This window comes from Mobula hypostoma, chromosome 5 (assembly GCF_963921235.1).
Source record: "Mobula hypostoma chromosome 5, sMobHyp1.1, whole genome shotgun sequence".
NCBI lineage: Eukaryota > Metazoa > Chordata > Chondrichthyes > Myliobatiformes > Myliobatidae > Mobula > Mobula hypostoma.
Window position 1 is genome coordinate 125,836,436 of NC_086101.1, and position 23,351 is coordinate 125,859,786.

General features: G+C 40.3%; 1 protein-coding gene across 1 annotated transcript in view; it reads right to left on the bottom strand.

Annotated features, from left to right (window-relative positions):
• The window catches only part of chrna8 (cholinergic receptor, nicotinic, alpha 8), a 396,880-nt gene that overhangs the window by 122,268 nt on the left and 251,261 nt on the right, over positions 1–23,351 (bottom strand). Inside the window, exon 4 of the mRNA XM_063047641.1 lies at positions 11,312–11,421. Within this exon, the coding sequence (XP_062903711.1) occupies positions 11,312–11,421 (110 nt within the window). The remainder of the gene's footprint in view (positions 1–11,311; positions 11,422–23,351) is intronic.

Here is a 23,351-nt window from a genome sequence, read left to right on the forward strand (position 1 = left end):
ATAAGGACTCCCAAATCCCTTTGCACCTCATATTTTTGTATTTTCTCTCCATTTAGAAAATAGTCAACCCTTTTGTTTCTTTCTCCAAAGTGCATGACCATACACTTCCTGATACTGTATTCCATCTGCCACTTCTTTACCCATTATCCTAATCAGTCCAAGTCCTTCTGTAGCCTCCCTATTTCCTCAAAACTACCTGCCCCTCCATCTATCTGTGTATCATCTGCCAACTTTGCAACAAAGCCAACAACTCCATCATCCAAATCATTGACATATAACATGAAAAGGATCAGTCCCAACCCAGACCCTGTGGAACAGCAGTAGTCACCTGCAGCCAACCACACATCTATAGAAGTTTGTCAAAGTTTTAGATGACATGCTAAACCTTCAGAAACCTCCAACAAAATAAATGCACTGCCGTGTTTTGTTCATAATGGCACTTGCATGCTGTACCCAGGATAGATCCCTTGGAAAGTTAACACCAAGGAATTTGATCCATTTTACCTCATTGCTCTTTATGTCATCATATCGCTACTAGAGGGATTCTAACAGAATTGCAAATTTCTATAGGTGTAGATTACAATTCTTGACTTATTCACAACTTTCTGGCTACTCCATAAGATTCTATGACGTAGGAGCAGAGTTAGGCCATTCAGCCCATTCAGTACGATCCACCATTTCATCATGGCTGATCCTGGATCCCATTCAACCCCATTGACCTGCCCTCTCACCATATCCTTTGATGCCCCAACCAATCAGGAATCTATCAACTTCCATTTTAATCATACCCATGGACTTGGCCTCCACCGCAGTCTGTGGCAGAGCATTCCACAGATTCACCACTCTTTGGCCAAAAAAAAACTCCTCCTTACTTCTGTTCTAAAAGTTTGCCCTTTAATTTTGAGGCTGTGCCCTCTAGTTCTGGATACTCTACCAGAGCAAACATCTTCTCCACATCCACCTTATCTAGTCCTTTCAACATTCGGTAGGTTTCAATGAGATCTCAACACATTATTCTAAATTCCAGTAAGTACAGGTCCAAAGTTGCCAAATGCTCCTGATATGTTAACCCCTTCATTCCTGAAATCATCCTCGTGAACTTCCTCTGGACTCTTTCCAATGACAATACATCCTTTTTGAGATAAGGGGCCCAAAACTATTGACAATACTCCAAGTTCAGCCTGACTGATGTCTTATAAAGCTTCAGCATTATCCCCTTTGTCACTCTGAGACAACAAATGACCTTATCTAATGTTACAACAAAGATGCTTCCCAATTGGACTTTAGACACTAAGGTGCACTAAATTAGTTCACAAAATGCCCAAAATTAAGTGAAAAATAATTGGAATCCTTACTTTTCAAAATTGTCATTGTGGTTTGGTTTCCTTTAATTTAACCAATGTGCTTGTTTAGCACACTGCTGCCATCACCTTCACACTTCAGATCTCTCATTGGCTGCCAGTGACTGCAAAACATCTATGGATCACTATGGCTGTGGGTGGCACCAGCTTCTGCAGATCAGCAGCAGGCTTTAAGTTCCATGACCGAGGGGACTATGAACTACTTGGCTATTCAGTGTGACTTTCCTTTTCTCAGAGATGCATCACCACTGGATGCTTTTTCACTTTCAACACTATGTCCCGAATAAGACTTGAATTCGTTTGATATTCTCTACTTTCAGCATAATGTATGACTTCTACTATTGTGACTTGGTAATGAAGGTAAAGAGCCAAAATTTCTTGTTCTACTCTCTGCCATTAAATATTTTTGAACAAGGAAAACAAAGTATATCCTGTCTGATTTCTGATCACTTCAGTGTGCATGGGACCTTACCTAAAAATGGGCCGAAACAAGTGCAAAGTCTTTCCAATTAAAAAGAGCGAAACTAAGTGGGCTCAGAACAAAACATTGGAGAAATATAAGATCATCTTAAAATAGAAAACTCTGTTGTATCAAAAAGTAGCCCCAACAATCAGGGAAAAAAGATTAAGTGCCTACAACCCTTTTAAAAATGCCAAGATATAAAATAATTTCCATTAAATTGGGGTACAATACCAACAACATCACTTAGAAGCATATCAGAGTTGTTATTAAAAGCTACTGACTGGATTTTTAATGGTGTATGATATTGGGATCACTGGCTGGATCAATATTTATTGTTTGTTCTTAGTTATCCCCAGGAAGGAATTGGTATGCCCCTTTCTTCCCAAGTTTTGTCAACTGCTGCAAACCATATTCCTATACTGTAGCTGCCACAGTGGAAGTACAATCATGGCTCACCAGAGTTACTTTTGTAACAGCAGGAATGACAAACTTCCGAAGGGCCAGAATATGTAATTAAATAAAATAAAAGGAAAAAAATAAATGGGGAACAGGAATGGCAATCAAAAATCACCAGTCCTAATACAAACAGAATTTAAAAATTGTCAGAAGTTGGAAAATTTAGTATGAAGTCCTACAGGTTGTAACATCCCAAGACAAATAATGAGTGGTTGCTTCTTCAGCTTATATTGAGTCTTGTCATAACAGTGCAGGAGAAAGAGATGAGAGTGAGAGTCAGATGCAGCCAGCAGAAACCACAAGGTGTCTCCTGCAGGCTGAGTGCACATATTCTGCAAAGTGAAGACCTGACCTGTGTTTGGCTTCTCCAGTGTAGAAGAGGCCACACCATGAATATCTTATGCAGTACATAGATGCACGGAATGCAGTGCAGTACATTTAAAACTTTGTCCAACTTCTATATATGTGTAGTGGAGACTGTTTTGATTGGCCGCATCATGGCCTGGTATGGAAACACCAATGCCTTTGAATGGAAACCCCTACAAAAGATAGTGATTTGGCCCAGTACATCATGGGTAAAACCCTCCCAACCATTGAGCATATCTACATGAATCACTGTCATAGGAAAGTAGCACTCATCTTCAAAGATCCTTACCACCCAGGCCATGTTCTTTTCTCATTGCAGCCATCAGGTAGAAGGTACAAGATCCTCAGGACTCGCACTACAAGGTTCAAGAACAGTTACTACGCCTCAGCTTCTTAAACAAAGGGGATAACTGCACTCACTTGCCCATCCATTGAGATATTCCCACAACTAATGACCACATGTTTATCTTGCTATTTCAGGTTCTTTTTATTTGTCGCCATTTATTTATATTTGCATTTGCACAGTTTGTTGTCTTCTGCATCCCACTTGATCATTCATTGCTCCAGTTATAGTTACTATTCTATGGATTTGCTGAGTATGCCCACAGGAAAATGAATCTCAGGGTTGTATATGCTGACATATATATACTTTGAAAATAAAATTTACTTTGAACTTTTGAACCTTGAGTAGATTGGAAGTGCAGGTAAATCAGCATCTTACTGGAAAAGGCTGTTCAGGTCTTTGGATAACGGGAAGGAAAAGGTGAATGCGTTTCATCTCCTGTAGTTGCATGAGGAGAATGTGCCGTATGCAGCTGGAGATGGAAGGGCAGACCACGGAGTTGCAAAGGCAGCAATTGTTTTGAAGTGCTGAATAGGGAGGAAGAAGAATATGTATTTGGTGGTGAGATCTTGTTGAAGCTGATAGAATCTCTGTTCCTGCACCGTCCAGGAGGAGAAGCAATGAGAGCAGATTTGCGGGAAATAGATGAGATGGACTCAAGGGCTCTGTCTACAATGATAGAGGGGAAACCATGATTCTGGAAGAAGGAAGGCATTTCAGTGGAATGGCTAATTATCAGAACATATATGACATTTACTTAGTTCCTCTATCTCCATACATTCCCTCAGTTTCTCCATCATTGTCACATTTCACGACATATACCGGTGATACTAAAGCTGATTCTGATTCGTTCCAAAATGAGCTGGTAAATGAGTATAATTGTGTATAGGACTGAATCATTTTGATATACAGTAACTTGCAGTATCCCATGTGTAGATGTAGTGAGTCAGGCCATCTGGTTTGTTCATTACTGGTGGTTAGCTATAGTTGCCTGGCTTGTGGCTGGATTTGAAAACCAAAAAATAACGTACAGAGACTCTATTCCTCTCTCCGTAGATGCTGCTTGATTTTCGAGTAATAGCAGGTTCTTCACTTTTATTTCAAACATTAGATTGTTGAAACTGATCAATGAGAATTACCTTTACCAAATATCACTGCAGAAAATGTAAGAAAAATGGGAACTAAAATACTCTTGTAACGTGGGATACTTCGCTTCATATTGTCAGGTCTATTGCTCTGGCTCAGGTTGCATTGTTGAATGTGTGGTAATCAATTTTAGGAAGGATATCAGGGCTACAGACTTGCTCTAGAATAAAGAATGAAGGGTTTAATTCAAAAGAAAAAATACAAAATCGGCAGACCTTTTTAGTCAATAAGTTGGAGAAGGGCTATATGGGGTGTGCAGGAAGGGGTAGCAACTGTGGTGATGGGGCTTGGTGTGTCCATTCCGGGGCAGATCACTCAGCTTTGGTCTCCGCCGGACACTCAACTCTCACCTGTGCCTCTAAGTAGCTGTTTGCATGTGACAGCAGCCAAACCCCGGTACACTGCTTCGCAGGCATGCTAAACCAGGTGAGGGTAGCCAGAGGCCTCATACCCCAGTGAGAGAGGGACATGCCTGTCCTAGCATGTGAAGTCAGCTCCAGCAGACTGGGTGGACGGGATCTACAGTGAGATCCAATGGCCAGGAAGGTGGTTCTGCAATACTCTGCGGAGAGTGAAGGGCACAAAAACATCATGGTCATCCACTGCAATGCAGTTAGGGAGACCACAGTCTGTGGCCCTTGTTCATACCACTGGACACAGATTTCTGAGATCGAGATAGTGGAAACACCCCAGTGCAACAGGTTTTCCTCTTTAAGTACTCTCACGAACAGGTCTCCTATTATTGTCTGACATTATGGACAGCCATCACGTTGGAGAAAGTTCAGGGTAGAGGGAGTTAGATATGGCCCTTGTGGCTACAGGGGTCAGGGGGTATGGAGGGAAGGCTGGGTTCTGAGTTGGATGATCAGCCATGATCATAATAAATGGCGGTGCAGGCTCGAAGGGCCGAATGGCCTACTCCTGCACCTATTTTCTATGTTTCTATGTTTCTATGTTAAACTTCTGAAGTGAAAAATGGTTTCTGCTTTTTGGCAGATCGCTAACAAGGAGATATAAATTCAGATTATAATCAGAAGAAACTAGAAGGAAATCAGAAGAATTTCTTCCACATCTAGGTATCTATTGGTTTACTTTGTGGTTGCTGTAAGAAAGAATGAAATATTGTTTCAAATAAGTTACATATTTTTAAGGAAGTAATGAGAAAAGATCGGAGGAATATCAGGAAAATTCAATTAGATAGTATCAATATTGATGTGGAAGTGCTGAATACATGTTCTCAGGTGTTTTAATTTCTGAGATAGGCAGTATTTTTATTTTATAGTATAGAAAGATGACTTTTTTAAAATTAAAATTTACTAAGCTCTGTTTTTATTTGACAGAGAAAAATGTTCATGTCAAATTTAATGATAAATAATTTGAAGAACTGAAAAGCAGAATTACAGCTAATTTGTCCTTCTTCAAGGATAAGGTTTTCTGCACAGTGCAAGATACCTCATGGTATAACCTTCAGATATGTCTACATGAGCTCTCATGAGCTCCAAGCTCATTAAGATATGTCAAAGGCACTTTCAAACAGCAACCTTGTAATTCCTTAACAATTTCCTGTGAGAACCACTGGAATCTTTATTCTCATTGCTAGCATCAGGAAGGAGGTATAGAAGCATACACTCAACGGCTCAGGAACAGCTTCTTCCCTTTATCCATCCAGTTTCTTCATGGCCATTGAATCGACGGACACTACCTCACTACTTTTTTTATTTCTATTTTTGCACTACTTATTTAATATAAATATATATATTTTTGCTCTAATTCACAGTCTTTTCTCTATTATTATGCATTGCATTGTAATGCTGCCTCAAAGACAACAAATTTCACGACATATGCTGGTGTCTGATTCTGGGTCTTGAAATTGGAAAACTTTGCCTTACTTAAAAAGACAAAGTGCAATACCTTACATATTTTTATTTGCTGTTTATTCCAAGCAATTTTGCTTTATCTGAGGCAGTAACATGGGTGTGTTAGAAAGCATTTATCAGAATATGCTGAACAATAATGCTGCTTTACATAAAGTTCTCTTTCCACACATGCTGCCTGACTGACTGAGTGTCTCCGAAATTTTATTTCCGATGTCTAGCATCTACAGTTCTTTTCCCATTACACATTGCCCCCTGTATTTACTTTTCTGTGTGATGTTAAGTGCTGTGCTCTGGAGTGTGCTGTTAGTCACAAGGCAGTAGCCTTTCCAAAGGTAACTGGAAAGCTGAGATAACCATGGGTGAGAAAGAACTGAGTTTCTACCCCCTCTGGATGTTTGACAATCCCATAAACAATGCCTACAGGAGGAGATATGAAAGGGAGCATCTTTGGCCATGAGTGATAAATACACGATGCCTTGAAAAAGTACTCAGCCCGCACAACTATTTTCAAGTACTCAGTTCAAATTTCATGGGATGCTTGTCCACTGTGAGTGTTACCAAATAAGGAGGCTGGTTTTGCTGGCCGATGTCATGGGTTTGGAAATAGCACAAAATTCTCCATTCTGGCTGTCTCCTCACAATCGATCTGATATGGTGTGGTGAACACTCTGAATTTTATTTCAGAGTTGCAGCCATTACCATATTCTGTTTTTGTATTCCCTTAAGAAAATTTAGTTGAAATTTAATGATATAACAATTAAACACCACAGAAACATAGAAAACCTAGAGCACAATACAGGCCCTTCGGCCCACAAAGCTGTGCCGAACATGTCCTTACCTTAGAAATTACCTAGGGTTACCCATAGCCCTCTATTTTTCTGAGCTCCATGTACCTGTCCAGGAGTCTCTTAAAAGACCCTATCGTATCCGCTTCCACCGCCGTCACCCCATTCCATGCGCTCACCACTCTCTGCGTAAAATACTTACCCCTGACAACTCCTCTGTACCTACTTCCAAGGACCTTAAAACTGTACCCTCTCGTGCTAGCCATTTCAGCCCTGGGAAAATGCCTCTGACTATCCACATGATCAATGCCTGTCATCATCTTATACACCTCTATCAGGTCACCTCTCATTCTCCGTTGCTCCAAGGAAAAAAGGCCGAGTTCACTCAACCTATTCTTATAAGGCATGCTCCCCAACCCAGGCAACATCCTTGTAAATCTCCTCTGCACCCTTTCTATCCTTCCAAAAGTGAGGCAACCAGAAATGAGCACAGTACTCCAAATGTGGTTTGACCAGGTTCCTATATAGCTGCAACATTACCTCTCGGCTCAATCTCATGATTGATGAAGTGCAATGCACCGTATGCTTTCTTAACCACAGAGTCAACCTGCACAACTGCTTTGAGTGTCCGATGGACTCAGACCCCAAGGTCCCTCTGATCCTCCACACTGCCAAGAGTCTTACCATCAATACTATATTCTGTCATCATATTTGACCTACCAAAATGAACCATCTCACACTTATCTGGGTTGAACTCCATCTGCCACTTCTCAGCCCAGTTTTGCATCCTATCAATGTCTCGCTGTAACCTCTGACAGCCCTCCACACTATCCACAACACCTCCAACATTTGTGTCATCAGAAAACTTACTAACCTTTGTCATTCTTCACAAGTACAATTGTAACTGAAAATTTCATTCTGCAGTTGGTCTGATCCATTGTGGCCAAGGTTGCACTGGCATTGCAAAGAGGTTTTGGTGAGACAGAAGTCCTGTTAGGCTAAGGTATGTTACTAACATCTGCAACTCTCAAAGTGTCAACCACTGTTAATGATGATCAGAATATTTTTTTTTCAAAGAAAAGTTAAGCACTGAAAATATCAAGCAGTAGGAAATCAAGGCAACTGGACTTGCTGTGTTGTCTGGAAGATGTTTCGCCACTCATCCGAGAGGCTTCTTCAGTTCTGATCCGTGGTGGGTAGTTTTCCAGCTATAAACTCCGTGAGTTGTTTAAAGGTATAGCAATCACATGAGGGTAATTAAGACTTGCAGAGGTAATGAGAGAGTCATTAGTCTTATCTTTGTGTGAATGGAGTTGTGAACTGTTTTGAAGACAACAGGGTAGAGATATTAGGACTGCACTGTAAGTACTGAAACTGCACACCAGTTAACTTGATTTACTACTGCTTGATATACAATGACTCTGATGACTGAGAAACTTCATAGACAAGCACTGAAAATGTTTAGAAACATTTAAATACATACAAACAATTAAAAATTAGTTTCACTCCTTGAGCTTGATCTTGTTTATTAAGATCAATTGAGAAGCAGTCAATAGAGGATATATGTGCAGATTTACCATGACATCTTGTCTCTATGCTGATTGCCATGTCTAATACTGAAACTGCATTTCAAAAGCCATCTCCCTGATAACCATATCACTAATGATATCTCAACGTAGCCCACATACTGCAAGGAAACACTGATAGTGTTTATAAATGAACTATTCAAAGGGTGTGGTACAAACACATTTCTAGTAGAATTTGGTGTCTCCAGTGTATTTACAAAGTACATTTCTTAAGGGAACTGTATACAATAATTTGGTTTCATATTAAGCAGTGCCATTCATCATCACAAAAATAAATAAATATCAAATGATTTCACACAGGCAAACGTCAGCATGTTCTGCTGACACCAATGTTTTGCAAGCCCTGTCAACATTTTCTGACATAAATCAGAACAAACATTCTGCTTCAGTGGTACCAAGTGAACTATTTCAAAGATTCGAAGTACATTTATTCTCAAAATATGTATGCAGTATACAACCCTGAGATTCATCCTGTCCTAAATCCTGTTAGTTCCTCCCATGACTGTAGCCTTGCATGTTGGAGAGTCTCCATTCCATCTGTACGTCTGTCTTCAGAAACACAAGAGATTCTGTGTTGCTGAAGAGTGTGAGATGGCGGAAATCCAGAGTAACAGATACAAAATGCTGGGGGAACTCAGCAGGTCAGGCATCAGCTACAGTGTGTGAAGGAATAAGTAGTTGACTTTTCAGGCTGAAACCTTTCATTGGGACTGGAAAGGAAGGGGGAAGAAGCCAGAATAAGAAGCTGTGGGGAGAGGAAGGAGTGCAAGCTCAAATGTGATAGATGAAGCCAGGTGGGCGGGAGAGTGAGGGAATAAAGTCAGAAGCACCAGATACTGTAGACAACAACAGATTTGCCGCTGAAGTGTCTTTATTTATTTAATTTTATTTTTATTGAGATATAGTGCGGAATAGGCCCTTCCGAATCTTTGAGCCACCCAACAATCCCCAAATTTAACCCTAGCCTAATCATGGGGCAATTTACCATGACCAGTTAACTGACTAACCAGTACATCTTTGGACTGTGGGAGGAAACCGGACCACATGTAGGAAACCCATGTGGTCACAGGGAGAATGTACAAACTTCCGATAGGCAGCTGTGGGATTTGAATCTGGGTCACAAGCACTGTAAAGCATTGTGCTAGCCACTATACTACCGTGTCACCTCAGATGGAAGATTTTGAAGGTTTGGGGCCCTGAATGGAGGTGAGGTAGGAGGTGAATGGCCTTCTATTTGCAGGGATAACTGCTAGGAGGGAGATTAGTGGGGAGGGACAAGTGGACAAGGGAACCATGGAGAGGCCTAAGATCCACATTATCATTACTTGTGAGCTAACTCTCAGAAGTTTGGAAGTTGCCATCTGCGGAAGGGCTGGCTGAGAAGCCTGGATGAGATTTAGAAACCTGGCTGCTTTAGTTAAAAGAATTGGATGTGCAATTGAGCATTGATGAAGATTAAAGTAGTAGTTGACCTGTGAAACAACTTGGCATCTTGCAAACTAACAACGCATGTTGGCAAGAATGGTGAAAAAGTAAAAGGGAGATGTGGCAGATGACTGGGGCTGAGAGAGGGAGGCACTGTTCTGGGTAAGGATGGCTGGAGAGGAGATGGTCATGAGAGTTTATATTTCTGGCTATCTAAGGAGACAAGTCAAGAGAAGGGATACTTTGGAAAGATATGGATCAGGCATAAGTTGGGAGCAGAAAGAAACCATATTTCTCTGTACAAATTACATTCAGGATAGAAATTTCAACAAGCAGTGGAAAACTTCTCACTGTATTTTTACCATAATACAAAAAGAGTGTTTCCATTTATAGCAAAGTGCTGCAAAATGACTGAATTTCATAAGACAGGGAATCCCAAAGAGCACAATACAAAATCAAAATACTGCAGATGCTGGAAATCTGACTTAAGATAGAAAATAGTAATAATATTCACTAGATTCAGCATTATCTGTGATCAGAGGAACAGAGTTAATATTCCTGATGAGTGATCTTTTTAGAAGGTCATTCTATTGAAATATTAAATCTGTTCCCCTCTCCACAGATGCTGTATGGGTAGCTCTGCTATGCTGCATGATTCCAGGGCATGAATTGGTTATAACATGACTGATGGATTAGAAAACCTTATTTGTGTTACACAGGCCACATTAGCTATAGCATGACCAATACCACGAAAACCTGTGCTTTGAACACAATTACAACATTTTATGTCATAGTACAATTTTCTACAGGTGGATTTCTTAGGAGTCTATCTATTGAGTTATAGCAGAACTATGTGTATTTGCAGCATTTTATTTTTTATCATTGACAAGCACTTCAATTGTTATATGGTTGTACTTTGAATAGTGTGCTTTGTAAACCCTGCAATAGTTTCACACAAATAGGTAATATTGTTCATAGTGGAAGTAAATAAAATTGCAGATGCTGAAAATCTGAAACATAAACAGTAAATGCCAGAAAACTTTCAGCAGGTCAGCAAAACAGGAGATAGAAAAAGAAAAGGAACTGGTGGATATGCGTTTGATTTCAGGATTTAGGAGAAATTTGGGTAGGTATGTTCACTGGGAGGGTATAGAAGGATAAATTTAAATGCACGTTGATGGGATTAGGCAGATCAATAGCTCAGCATGGACTAGATGGGCTGAAGGGCCTGTTTCTATCACGCTAATTAGTTTTTCCAAGTTAATTTTATGGATGAATGCAAGAAACACACTCTAGGCCCTTCCTTTTCAGAAAAAAAAGCATAATTTGCTCTGAATGTGTTCAGAATAATGTCTATAAACTATCTCCATTAACCCTGCCTTAGTAAAACTGTGTGCTTTGCTTCACTTCCAAAATTCCTGTGTTTTCACTGGGAATGATTTTCCAAACATTAGGGTGCTGGATATTCAGAGAAGGGTTTGGACAAAGAAAAAGAAATCTCACCTGTTGTATAGGAGAATATCAGGGACCCACACTTGATCTGATGGGAAACGTACCGTCCGAATGCCACCATATTCAGTTATATTCCACCTTAAGTACCAGTCTGTCCAATGCTATTTAAAGAATATACATGTTTTATTATAAATGCACATTAACAAAACAAAATATAATATCTTTTATGCAACTTTAAATTATTTCCTCCCACCACATCCTTTCGTGCTTACTACTGATACTGGCTTTCACATTGTCACATTGCACTTTGACAGACTTTATTGACTAAGAAATGAATGAGACTCTTCTATCCTGAGGTTGTACAAGAAGCTGTGGCAATGCAATACTGTCATGTGCTCCTCTTTTCCTTTCTCCATTTTCTTTTCGCTTTCTATCTCTCCTCCCACCCTTCCACTTTCTTGCACAACTGAACGGTCAGGTCACTTGCTTGTAGATGTCACGTGACCTGAAGACATGCCTTTCCATTTTACTGCCGATGCTTGGGTCTCCATTGAGTACTCTACTCCAAAACGAGGATGAAGATGATAATCCTTGTTGTGGGAAATGGTTGCAACAACTGACTGCGTCAGTGTGCACCCATTACTGGAGAATGACATCAGCATTTTCAATGTATCATAATCGTAAATGTACCCCATTCCATAATAATATCCGATAAAGAATTGAATAACTGAAAAAGATATTGAGATGGAGAACTCGGAATAAAAGTGCAACGGCAGACTGTAACGTCGTAATCAGTGAGTTGTTTTGTTTTCTTGGTCTCCCCTCTCGCTGTGGAAAGGGGTGACACCTGTCTGTCTCTTGTTAGGGAGAGGGAGAGAGAGCCTGTGGACTGTCGAATTTTCAGGTGAGCAATTAGTTTCTGTTGGACTGCAGATCATGGACTCTCTTTGGGGGCTTTGCTGTTGATTGTTTGGTGGGTAGGCACTGATGCTTTTTGCTAAAATAAGTGGGGGGAAGAGGTCGAAGCTTTGCTGCTACTTGTATATGGGAAGGGGAGAGGCGGCCTCTGGGATTCTAACGTTTTTCATTCTTTGGGATTCTCTTCTGTTTTTTGTGAATGTCTACCAAGAGCAAAGGTTTCAGTTTGTATACCGTATATATTCAATGGAACCATTGAATACATTGCAAGATCTTCTTTAATAAAATAATTTTAATAGGTTTTAGTTGGAAACAGGAGCAATTAACTGCCTTACTCAGCAAAATGGGCTGCAGGAGTTTAGATGGAATGAGGCAAGGATTTGTTGGAGCTGTGGGGAGGGTTTAAACCAGGGATGGCCAGCCTACGGCTCATGCACCAAAAGTGGCGCATTGGATGATTAGATGTGGTGCTTTGCACCCCAGTGATAATAATAAACAAGTAAGCCTACTCATGCAAAAAGTATGAACCAAAAAATGATTTGTAGTAAAAAAGTCTATAACAGGAATTCAAATAGCTTAGAGCTAGAAATGTGTTTTACTGAGAATAAATCTAAAACTTAGCAATTATTTTTAGCGATTTTATTATTTCGTGCACATCTTTTGGCGAATATTATCTTCTTTCACATTAATTTGTAATTTGTTTTCAATTAAAATAAATTGTCAAACTAGGAACGAAGGACTTTTGTTTTGCAGTCGTTCCATAACTGTTCAATACACGTTTGACACTTGCTTGATCCTGAGGTGCCAGGCGTCTGCACCAGCGGTGCGTCGCAGGTTTTTGCCCGTCAGTTTACAATTGACACTCGTGCGCTACGGAGTTGTGCTTTGTTCGTCCTTTGTGAATACTTGCAGTTTTGTACTTTTTCAAAAATTAAGCCTTGTTTTTACATTCAGTTACCCATCACAGTGCAAAAGAAAATGAGCAAAAGAAAAGCAGAAAGTGATAGTAAATGTGAATTCAATGAACAGTGAGAAAATGAGTTCTTATTTATAGTGGGTCCGTCAGGAAAACCGTTGTGCATTGTTTGTGAAAACACTTTCTCACATAATAGAAGACATGATCTTAATAGACACTATACAACACAACATCTGACTGAAATAGAAGGAAAACTGAAGCCAGTGCTTGGTCTGAGTTACGGAAAGAATATGTGATTAAGAAAAAGGAAGAAATCAAAAGAAGACAAAATATATTTGTTAAAAGTCTCATTAAGATAAGTAATGTATATCTTGTTTTTATATTAAATCAATATATCATGTAAAAATGCTAAATACGTACGTCTATATTAACATTTTTACAAGAATTGAATGTGGGTACAAGAGTTGTATGGCGCATTTGAACTAATGCGTGAAAAAATTGACGCATGGAATGTAAATGTTGGCCACCCCTGGTTTAAACTATGTTAGCAAGGGGGTGGGAACTGGAGTGGTAAGTCTGAGGATGGGGCAGTTGGTGTACAAGTAAATGCAATGTGTAGTGAGGCTGTGAGGATGGACAGGCAGATGTGGGGGCAGAATTTCTATCAGTGGAATGAGGTGTGGTACAACATTGGGGAAAAATCAAAAAGGATGTTGAATACAGGACTAAAAGTGTTATATTTGAATGCATCCAGTACATAGCATAAGGTAGATGATCTTGTAGCACAGTTAGAGATTGGCAGGTATGACATTGTGGGCATCACTGAGAAAGGGCTGAAAGAAGATCATAGTTGGAGTATAACACTCAAGGATACTGTACACTTGTATTGAAAGGCCAGACAGGTAGGCAAAGGGACTGGTGTGGCTCAGTTGGTAAAAAAATGAAATTAAATCCTTACAAAGATGTGACATATGACTGGAAGATATAGAAGCCTTGTGGATAGAGTTAGGAAACTACAAGGGTAAAAGATCCTGAAAGGAGTTGTATACAGTAGCCAGGATGCGGGATATAAATTACAACAGGAAATAGAAAAGGCATGTCTAAAGGACAATGTTATGATAGTTATGGGGGGTTTCAAAATGCAGGTAGATAGGGAAAATAAGATAGGTGCTAGATCCCAAGAGAGGGTAGTTATGGAATGCCTCTGAGGTGGCTTTTCGGAGCAGCTTGTGGTTGAGTTCACAGGGTGAATGGCAACTCTGGATTGGGGAGCTTAACATAAAATGACCCTTCCCTTGGGAGGCAGTGATCATAATATGATAGAATACACCTTGCAGTTTGAGAGAGAGAAGATAAAATCAGATGTTACAGGTCAGTAAAGGGAATTACAAAGGCATGAGAAAAGAGCTGACCAAAGTTGATTGGAAGGGGACATCAGCATGGATAATGGCAGAACACCAGTGGTTAGAGTTTCTGGGGGCAATTTGGAAGAGGCAGGGTTGATAAATCCAAAAGAAGATGAAGTATTCCAAAGGGAGGACGAGGCAACCATGGCTGACAAGGAAAGTCCATAAGACCATAAGACAGAGCGTCGGAGAAAATATTAGGAACTGTACTCAGACATGGAGGAGATCACTTCAACCAATCTTTATTCATGATATCACAGGGAACTCTTCCCTAAGAGCTGGATGTCAGAGTTCTGAAAACAGCTTCAAGAACAGCTTCATTTATACAGTTTGAGTAGATATCAGTAAGCTCTACAAGCAGAGGGTATCTGTTAGTTATCACGCACTCATGATCACAGCACATTCCACTGGTGAAACAGTAGGATACAGGCCTTGGGGTATAAATCAAAAAAAAGAATAACATTCACTGTCAGTCCTGATACATGACCTTTGTGCAAACGTACAACTACATTCTGTTGCCCTTTAATCACGATAAGGAAGCTGCTGTAGCAGAAATATGCTGTTGTATGATAAAGAAATACAAAAACAGGGACAGGCTGGTGCGTTCGGTTCTCCCCACTCTCGCCTTTCACAGGCGTCAGTCATTTTATTCCATTTCAGTCCATATTAACCCTTTGATGCTTGACAATTCCTCCACACATAGGAACAGAATTAAGCCATCCTTTGATGTTAAGCTCCCAAGTATGGCTTTCTTTCAGCCATGATTCAGTGATGCCCATAACGTCATACCGACCAACCTCTAATTGTGCCATGAGTTCATCCACTTTATTCTGAATGCTACCCGCATTTAAATACAGCACCTTCAATACTGCATTCTTTGCTGTTTTGAATTTTGCCTCTGTGGTGCAATGTAACTCTTTACTTTGTCTGTATTTGTACCCAATCATTGGCTTGTCCTTCCTTACATTCATGATACATCCATCATCTACTTGTAAACCTGTTGGCTCAGCCTCAGCTCTGTCATACTGGTTCCTATCACCCTGCCATATTAGTTTAACCCACTCCCAACAGCTCTAAAAATATTGGCTCCCCCTCTGATTTAAATGCAACCAGTCCCTTTCGTACAGGTCCCACCTCACCCAGAAGAGGTCCCAGTTATCCAGAAATCTGAATCCCTGCCCCTTGCTCCAATTCTTCAGCCACACTTTTATCAGCCAAATCGCCACAGACTCCATGCATCTTAATCTTATGGATTAGCTTCCCATGAGGTACTTTGTCAAATGTCTTACTAAATTCTTTGTAGGCACCATCCACTGCCCTCTCGTCACCTTGTCATTCATTAATCTCTCTCGTCACCTTGTCATTGAGTTCAAAAGCTAGAACTTTATAAAACTCTGGTTAGGCCACATCTGGTGAATTGCATAGAGTTCTGGTCACCTCTCTATGAGAAGGATGTTGAAGTTTTGGAGATGGTGCCAAAGAGGTTTACCAAGATGCTGTCTGGCTTAGAGAGCATACACTATCATAAGAGGCTGGACAAACTTGATCTGTTTTCTCTGGAGTGCTGGAGGCTGAGGGGAGATCTGGTAGAGGTTTACAAGATTATGAGAGTCATAGACAGAGTAGACAAGGAGTATCTGTTTCTCAGGGTAGAAATGTCAAATACCAGAGGGCATGCATTGAAGCTGAAAGGGGGTAGATTCAAGGGGTATGTGAGGGGTAAGTTTTTTGCTCAGAGAGTAGTGGATGCCTGGAATGTGTTGCCTGGTATGGTGGTAGAGGCAAATCCACTTGAAGCTTTTAAGAGATGTTTAGATAGGCACACTAATGTGAGGAAGATGGAGGGATATGGACATTGAGTAGGTAGGAGGGATTAGTTTTTGTTTGTTTTTGATTTACTTTTTAGCTGGCTTGGTACAACATTGTGGGCCGAAAGGCCTTTTCCTGTGCTGTACCGTCCTAGGTTCTATGTTCTAACAAGTCTAGGTGTTATCATTGATACTGATTTTGAATTTTAAATCCCGCATAAAGAAAGTGGCCAGAACAGCATTTCTACACCTAAGAGGTTTCCCTTTCCTTTCTCAGAAGTCAATTTCTACTGGAAGGCGAAATGCCATCAAAGGTAGACAAGAGCTCCAGATGTATTTGCAGATTGTGATCCCACATATTCAACTTAATTTGCTGCTGATTTTGCAGGCTGTTTCCCACTGACTACCTTCCTGCAGAGAAAGGCAAAGCAAAAGACTTCTACTATCTTGGGATGCAGCAAATGTGTTTTCCAGTCAGCTCTGTCAGAAGGCACTTGGAATTCTCACAAAGCACAAAATGTGAATGACAAAACCGTCCGTTTTATTGAAATTCATTGAGATAGTGAAATACTGAGGATAAATACTTTGTTCCTTGTCAGCAGAGTGGCTTGAAATATTTTTCATATCCTGGAGAAATCAGACGAGGGTCTCAGTTTAAAATATCCTAAAGTCAGATTTTGCCACAGTGTGCTATACTCCTCAGTAGTAGGCTAAATGTTTGCCGCTGGGGTTATTACAATTGCCCAGGATGCATGTTGCAAGGCAGACCATCCAATTGTCTTGTCAACCTTAAAATTTACATGCAGTGTTCTGAGTCAGTGATAAAAATTGTATCTTTCATTTTCTGTGCTTTTGAAATATGGCTAATCATTCAGCTACATGTATCTACATGTATCTAAGTAAGACATAAACTGAATAAATTGAATGAACTGAATACTGAATTGTCACTGAAGGGAATTGATTCAGTTTTGATGAAGGTATTTAACCACACAAAGGGTGACAAGTACAATATTTCCTATTTTGCCAGCAGTCATGATGATATATTGAGAGGGAGTCCAGACCAATTCCTGCCACCATCCTTATCTGGGTGATCAGCAACACACTGCAGTTTAGTTATGTATAAGATGCACCATCTTGCAGTCTGCTGGTAGCATTTTATTGAAAATGAATCATTGCTCTTAATTTTCCTAAGGTGTTGGCAAAGCATTTCTTGTTTAGTTGCATCCAATGATACAAGAGGTCGCAAAGCCCATTAGGTTCATTCTGACACTTGGCAGAGCAATCTTAATCATTTCCTTCTCCTTTCCTTATGTCCTATGTTGTCCGGCAACTTACATTATTTTTTCTCTTTCTCTTTCCCTCTCCCTCTCCCCCACTCCTCTCCCTCTCCCTCTCCAGAGTGGTGCAGCAAGAAGAGTCACTGCCTCAGAGCTCTAGCGATGTGGGTTGAATACTGACCTCTGGTGCTATTTGTGTGGAGTTTGCACAGGATTCCCAGGTAATCCAGTTTCCTCCTATATATCAAAGACATTTGAGCTAGTAGATAATTAGCCACTGTAAATAGGTGAGGGGAAGCTAATGCGAATGGGGGGCGGGTGTAATAGAATAAAATATGATAAATTTACAGTCATTTGTTTTTTTTTGTTGAGAGCTGGCTCTTCCAGCCCTTTGAGCTGTGCTGCCCAGCAACCCCTGATGTAACCCTCAGCTAATCGCAGGACAATTTACAGAATCAGAGTCTAGTTTATTATCACTGGCTTGTGTCGTGAAACTTGTTAACTTAGCAGCAGCAGTTCAATGCAATACGTGGTAATATAAAAAGAAAAATAAATTAATAGGAAAATCATTTACATAGTATATATATGTATATTGAATAGATCAAAAATAGTGCAAAAGCAGAAATAATATATACTAAAAAAGTGAGGTACTGTTCATGGGTTCAATGTCCTTTCAGGAATCAGATGGTAGTTGTGGTAGTAAGGAGAAAACAGAAGACGGGGCATGGTGTTACAGTCAGAAAGTACAAAACAGGTAGACAAATAAAGTGCAAGAGCCAAAATGAGGTAGGTGGGGAGATGGAGTTCAACATTTTGCATTTAGAAGGTCCATTCAAGGGGCTAATGCTGGTGGGATAGAATTTGGCTAATGGTTCATGCTATCGGACTGCTACTTCTTCTGCCTCATGACAGAGGGGAGAAGAGGGAATAACAGGGGTGAAGAGGGAATAATGGGAGAAGAGGGAATAACAGGGGTGAAGAGGGAATAACAGGGGAGAAGAGGGAATAACAGGGGGGACAGAGGCCCTTGAATATGTTAGCTGCTTCCCAGGAGCCACATGTAAATGGAGTCAAAAGAAGTTTGCATGATGCACTAGACTGTGTTCTTCACTCTCTGTAGTATCTTGCGGTCCTGGGCAGAGCAGTTGCCGAACCAAGCTGTAGTGCATCCGGCCCAAATGTTTTCCTTGACGCATTTATAAAAATAGATAAGAGTCATCAGGGACATGCAGAAATTCCTTAGAAGGTGGAGCTTAGGAAGGATAATGGCATCTAATGGCAGCTCCTTTACTTGCATCTTCAGAAACAGCTCTATTTCTACCTTTAATATCTTTATTTTTCCCTTTCAGGGTTCTTTTGAAGACCTTGACCTGGAGTTACATGCAGGCATCGGTTCTTTGCGGGAATGGGATCCGGTCTTGGGGTTCCACGACTGGCCGTTATTCGACATGCTAAGAGCTTGGCCTGAGAGTCTCGATCGTGTTCAGAAACCTAAGATCTCGGGGCTCTGGAGATCGAGGGTCGGTGTCACAGCAGAAGACTTGTGTGCTGTTGGGGAGGCTGGAAAATCTTTTGCTGTGGGCCTGAAGAACTGAGGTTTTTGCGATCTTCGGACACACAGCTCAAAAAAGCGACAAAATGGACTTTTAACATTGTAAACCAGTGGATTGTTGTTATGTCTCCTGCTCGCTGTGTAAATGGAGGACTCCTCACTCTCCCTTGCCTGGGAGAGAGAGAACCTGTGGTTTGTTGAATGTCAGATGAAATGCGAAGCCTTTGGGGTAACTTTGGACTGTGTCTTTGCTATTGCTTAGCACATGCTTGGCTCGGTGACAGTACTGATGCACGCTTTTTTTGCTGGTGGGGAAGGGGGGATCGTTGCTTGTTGCCACTTCTGCGCAGGAAGGGGGAGCTGGGGGCTACTTTAGGGTTCTCACATTTAATTGTTGTTCATTCTTTGGGGCACTTTTCTTTTTCCGTGGACATTTGCGAAGAAAAAGCATTTCAGGGTGTATATTGTATATATATAAATTTGACCTTTGAACCTTTGAATTCTGAGTAAGTAGAAGTGTTGGTGTGATTTTTTTTAGGGTGTAATGTCCATGTGACTATACGAGCACAAATTGATGATCATATTCAGACCAGGGATCTTGAAGCTCTCAACCATCTTCAGCTGAACCCTTCTGATACAGGCAAGGTCATGTACTCCAGCCCCGTTCCTGAAATCAACAGCCAGTTCCTTTGTTTTGTTGACATTGAGGAAAAGGATATTGTCTTGACACAACACTGCTAGACTCTCCTTTCTGTGTTCCATCTCATTAATTGCCTGAGATCCATCCAGGATCTGGAATGGGACTAGTTCAGGTCAGCATAAATAAGTTGGGCTGAAAGGTCTGTTTCAATGCTGTACAAATCTCTAGGTCTTCTTTATAACTGAAGAACTGGCTTCCAAATGCTCCACTGGAAGTGCATTATAAATTAAGAAGCAGCACCTAATGAATCAATGAATGGACTCAAAAATATCTGCAATTGCAAAATCTAACGACTCTGTAATTGCCTCAGGCTCTTCAACTTGCAAAGCTCCAAACCTGGCACCATTTCACTCTCACTGTTTCCAACAACTCTTTGCAAATTGCAAATTTCAGAGTATTTTTAGATGGCTCCAGTAATGCTCGTGTCAGTTTGTGACTTTGATGATTTCTTTTCAAAGGGATATTCAAAGAAATCACGAGGGACTTCTAATAAATTCAAACAGGAATGATGTCTGTATGATATGTTCCCAAATTCTCACATTAGAACTGTATATGAGAATGACAGAGGAGAACTTCATTCTATGCATCTTGATTTGTCTTTGAAAAGAATGAATCATAGTTCTACAATCATCTTTTTTATTTTCTTATGGAGGTTATTCAGCGATTGAGTTTACTGGCTCTCACAGCCACTTCTCCACTTACCTACCCAGAACCTATATACTCTCATGTGTCTATTAGCTTCTCCTTTATTCTCCAACAATACTTTGCACCAGGCCAACTAACCAATAAATCTTTGGGATGTGGCAGGAAACAAGGGAGCACAGGGGAAACTAACACTGTAACTGAACAAACGTGCAAGATCCACCCAGACAGGGCAGGAGGTTGGGTCACTGGAGGTCTGAGGCAGCAGCACTGCCTGTATTGCCATTGTGCTGATTAATTCCATTTACAGTATAAATTCTTTAAACAAAAAAATCAATTCTGGTTTTAAAAATTATCCCAATGGACAATTCTTGCATTATTATGAAATTTCTGGCCCATAAATTTATGTATACTATGTAGTGTAGTTATGTCTGACAGTGTTTAGCAAGGTCTGATATTGTACTTACTTTGCAGTCAGTAATGCAGAGAACTGTCTGGATGTGCATAGCGGGGGACTAATAGCATCTAATGAACACTACCTCTGTGATGTTTATACACACATGCAGTGCAGACTAATCATATAGGAGCAAGCCTTCATGACAGATACTGGAAGGTCTTCTGCAGCCTCAAAATGAATGCAGGCTGCCTGAGCAAATCTCAGGGTGTGGAGTTTGACATTTACTTGACATAGAGATAGTCATCTAGCTAATATATTAATCATAACTATGGCTTTCTCTGGGGGTGGGGGCTCAAAATATTCCTTTATTCAATTGTCAAACCCCGCTCCTCACTAATGCAACACCTGCATCAGATCATAACTCATACTTTCATCGCAGTTACTGACCAATACCCAGACCCAGTCCTCCAAGACCCAATCTCTGCCTGACTAGTAGAGTGTAGGGTGGGTGGAGGAGAAGACTTTCCTCCCATTAAGTGCATCAGGTTGATTAATTTTACAGTGGCCAGGACTTGAGAAGACAATTGTTGGTCCATTGTGCACAAGTTGTTTAGCACTTCTTTCTAGGTACCTAAAATTCTAATGAATGAAGCTCTTTCAGAATAATAGAGTCAGTATGCTGTCTTGAGTTTGCAGTGCCAGTTAATTTTGGTTTTGACATTTAAGAAAGGACATCAAAGTGTTTAATAGGATGTAAAGAACATTTGCCAAAATACATGGAGGGGTAATAAAAACTGAGACTGTTCTTCTCAAAGCAGTGAAAACAAAGAGGGGTTTTAAAGTTAAGGTCAAAGGTCAAAGTAAAATTTATTATCAGAGTACATACATGCCACCACATACAACCCTGAGATTCTTTTTCCTGAGGGCATGCATAGCAAATCTATAGAACAGTAATTATAACCAGGATCAATTGACAAATACAGATATAAATAAATAGGAATAAGTAACAAGCATGAAATAGCAAGATAAAAGAGATAAAAGAATAAGTGTAATTATTCCCCTTTTGTTCAAGATCCTGTTGACTGAGGGGTAGTAGCTATTCCTGAACCTGGTGTGTGTGAGACCTGAAGCACTTGTGCCTTCTACCTGTTGGCTGCATTGAGAAAAGAAGCACAGCCTGGGTGGTGAGGATCTTTGATAATGGATGCTGCTTTCCTAGGGCAACATTTTATGTAGATTTGCTCAATAGTTGGGAGGGTTTTACACATGATACATTGGATTGAACCTATTACAGTTGTAGGATTTTCCACTCAATGGCATTGATGTTCCCATACCAGCTGTAATGCAGCCAGTCAGCACGTTTTCCACCACACACCTATAGAAGATGCCAAGGTTTTCGATGACATGCCGAATCTCCACAGACTCCTGAGGAAGTAGAGGTGCTGTCATGGTTTCTTCACAATTATATTTATATGATGGGTCCAGAACAGGTCCTCTGAGATAGTGACACCAGGAGTTTAAAGTTACTGACCCACTCCATCTCTGATCCCCCATTGATTACTGGCCCATGGATCTCTGGTTTCCCTCTCTTGAAATCTCCAATCGTTTCTTTGGTCTTATTGACATTGTGTGAGAGGTTGTTGTAATCACACCACTCAGCCAAATTTTCAATCTCCCTCCTGTATGCTGATTCATCACCACCTTTGATATAGCCCACAACAGTGGTGTCATCAGTAAACTTGTATATGGTGTTGGAACTGTACTTAGCTGGACAGTCATAGGTGTAAAGAGAGTCGAGCATATTCTAATGTGATGAATTTAATATAGTAGCAAGAAGGAAATTGTTTCCACTGGAGGGAAGATCCACTGAAGCTAATTGCAAATTGAACCAGTGCACAAAATACTTCTATCATCTAGAATGCCAAAGGTGAAATGCTAATTCATTGAAAAAGGAATCAGATATGGGCTTTAACTAACAATCTACATTTGTGATGAAAAATAGGTAGCTGTGACAAATTGGATTGTTCTTTCAAAAGAGACAGAATTAACCAGATGGTATTTCTGTTGTTTTATTAAACATGTGTGCTGACTTCCAGTACTCAAATCTTGCTCAGACTCCTTCTTCAAATATGGTCCCAAATACATCACACAAGAATATGTATTCAATAAGCATATTTCACTATGCAACAACTAAGGATTTAGAACAAGTCTATAACTAGATCTCATGCACCTTGTTTTCATTTTAGAATCTTACCATCAACGTCATCAATAAGAGAAGCTCATTGAGATGATTTTTTCTACTTATAAAGATGTTTACTTGATTTGCTATTTATTAATCATATCTGGATTCTGATTTAATCATACATGACACTTATGTACATTTTGCATAATGCTAATATTAAATTATGCTAATTTTACTTCAAGCTGTTCAGCAATTTTAAGTACCAGCATCTCTGACAGTGGTGTGGAAGATAA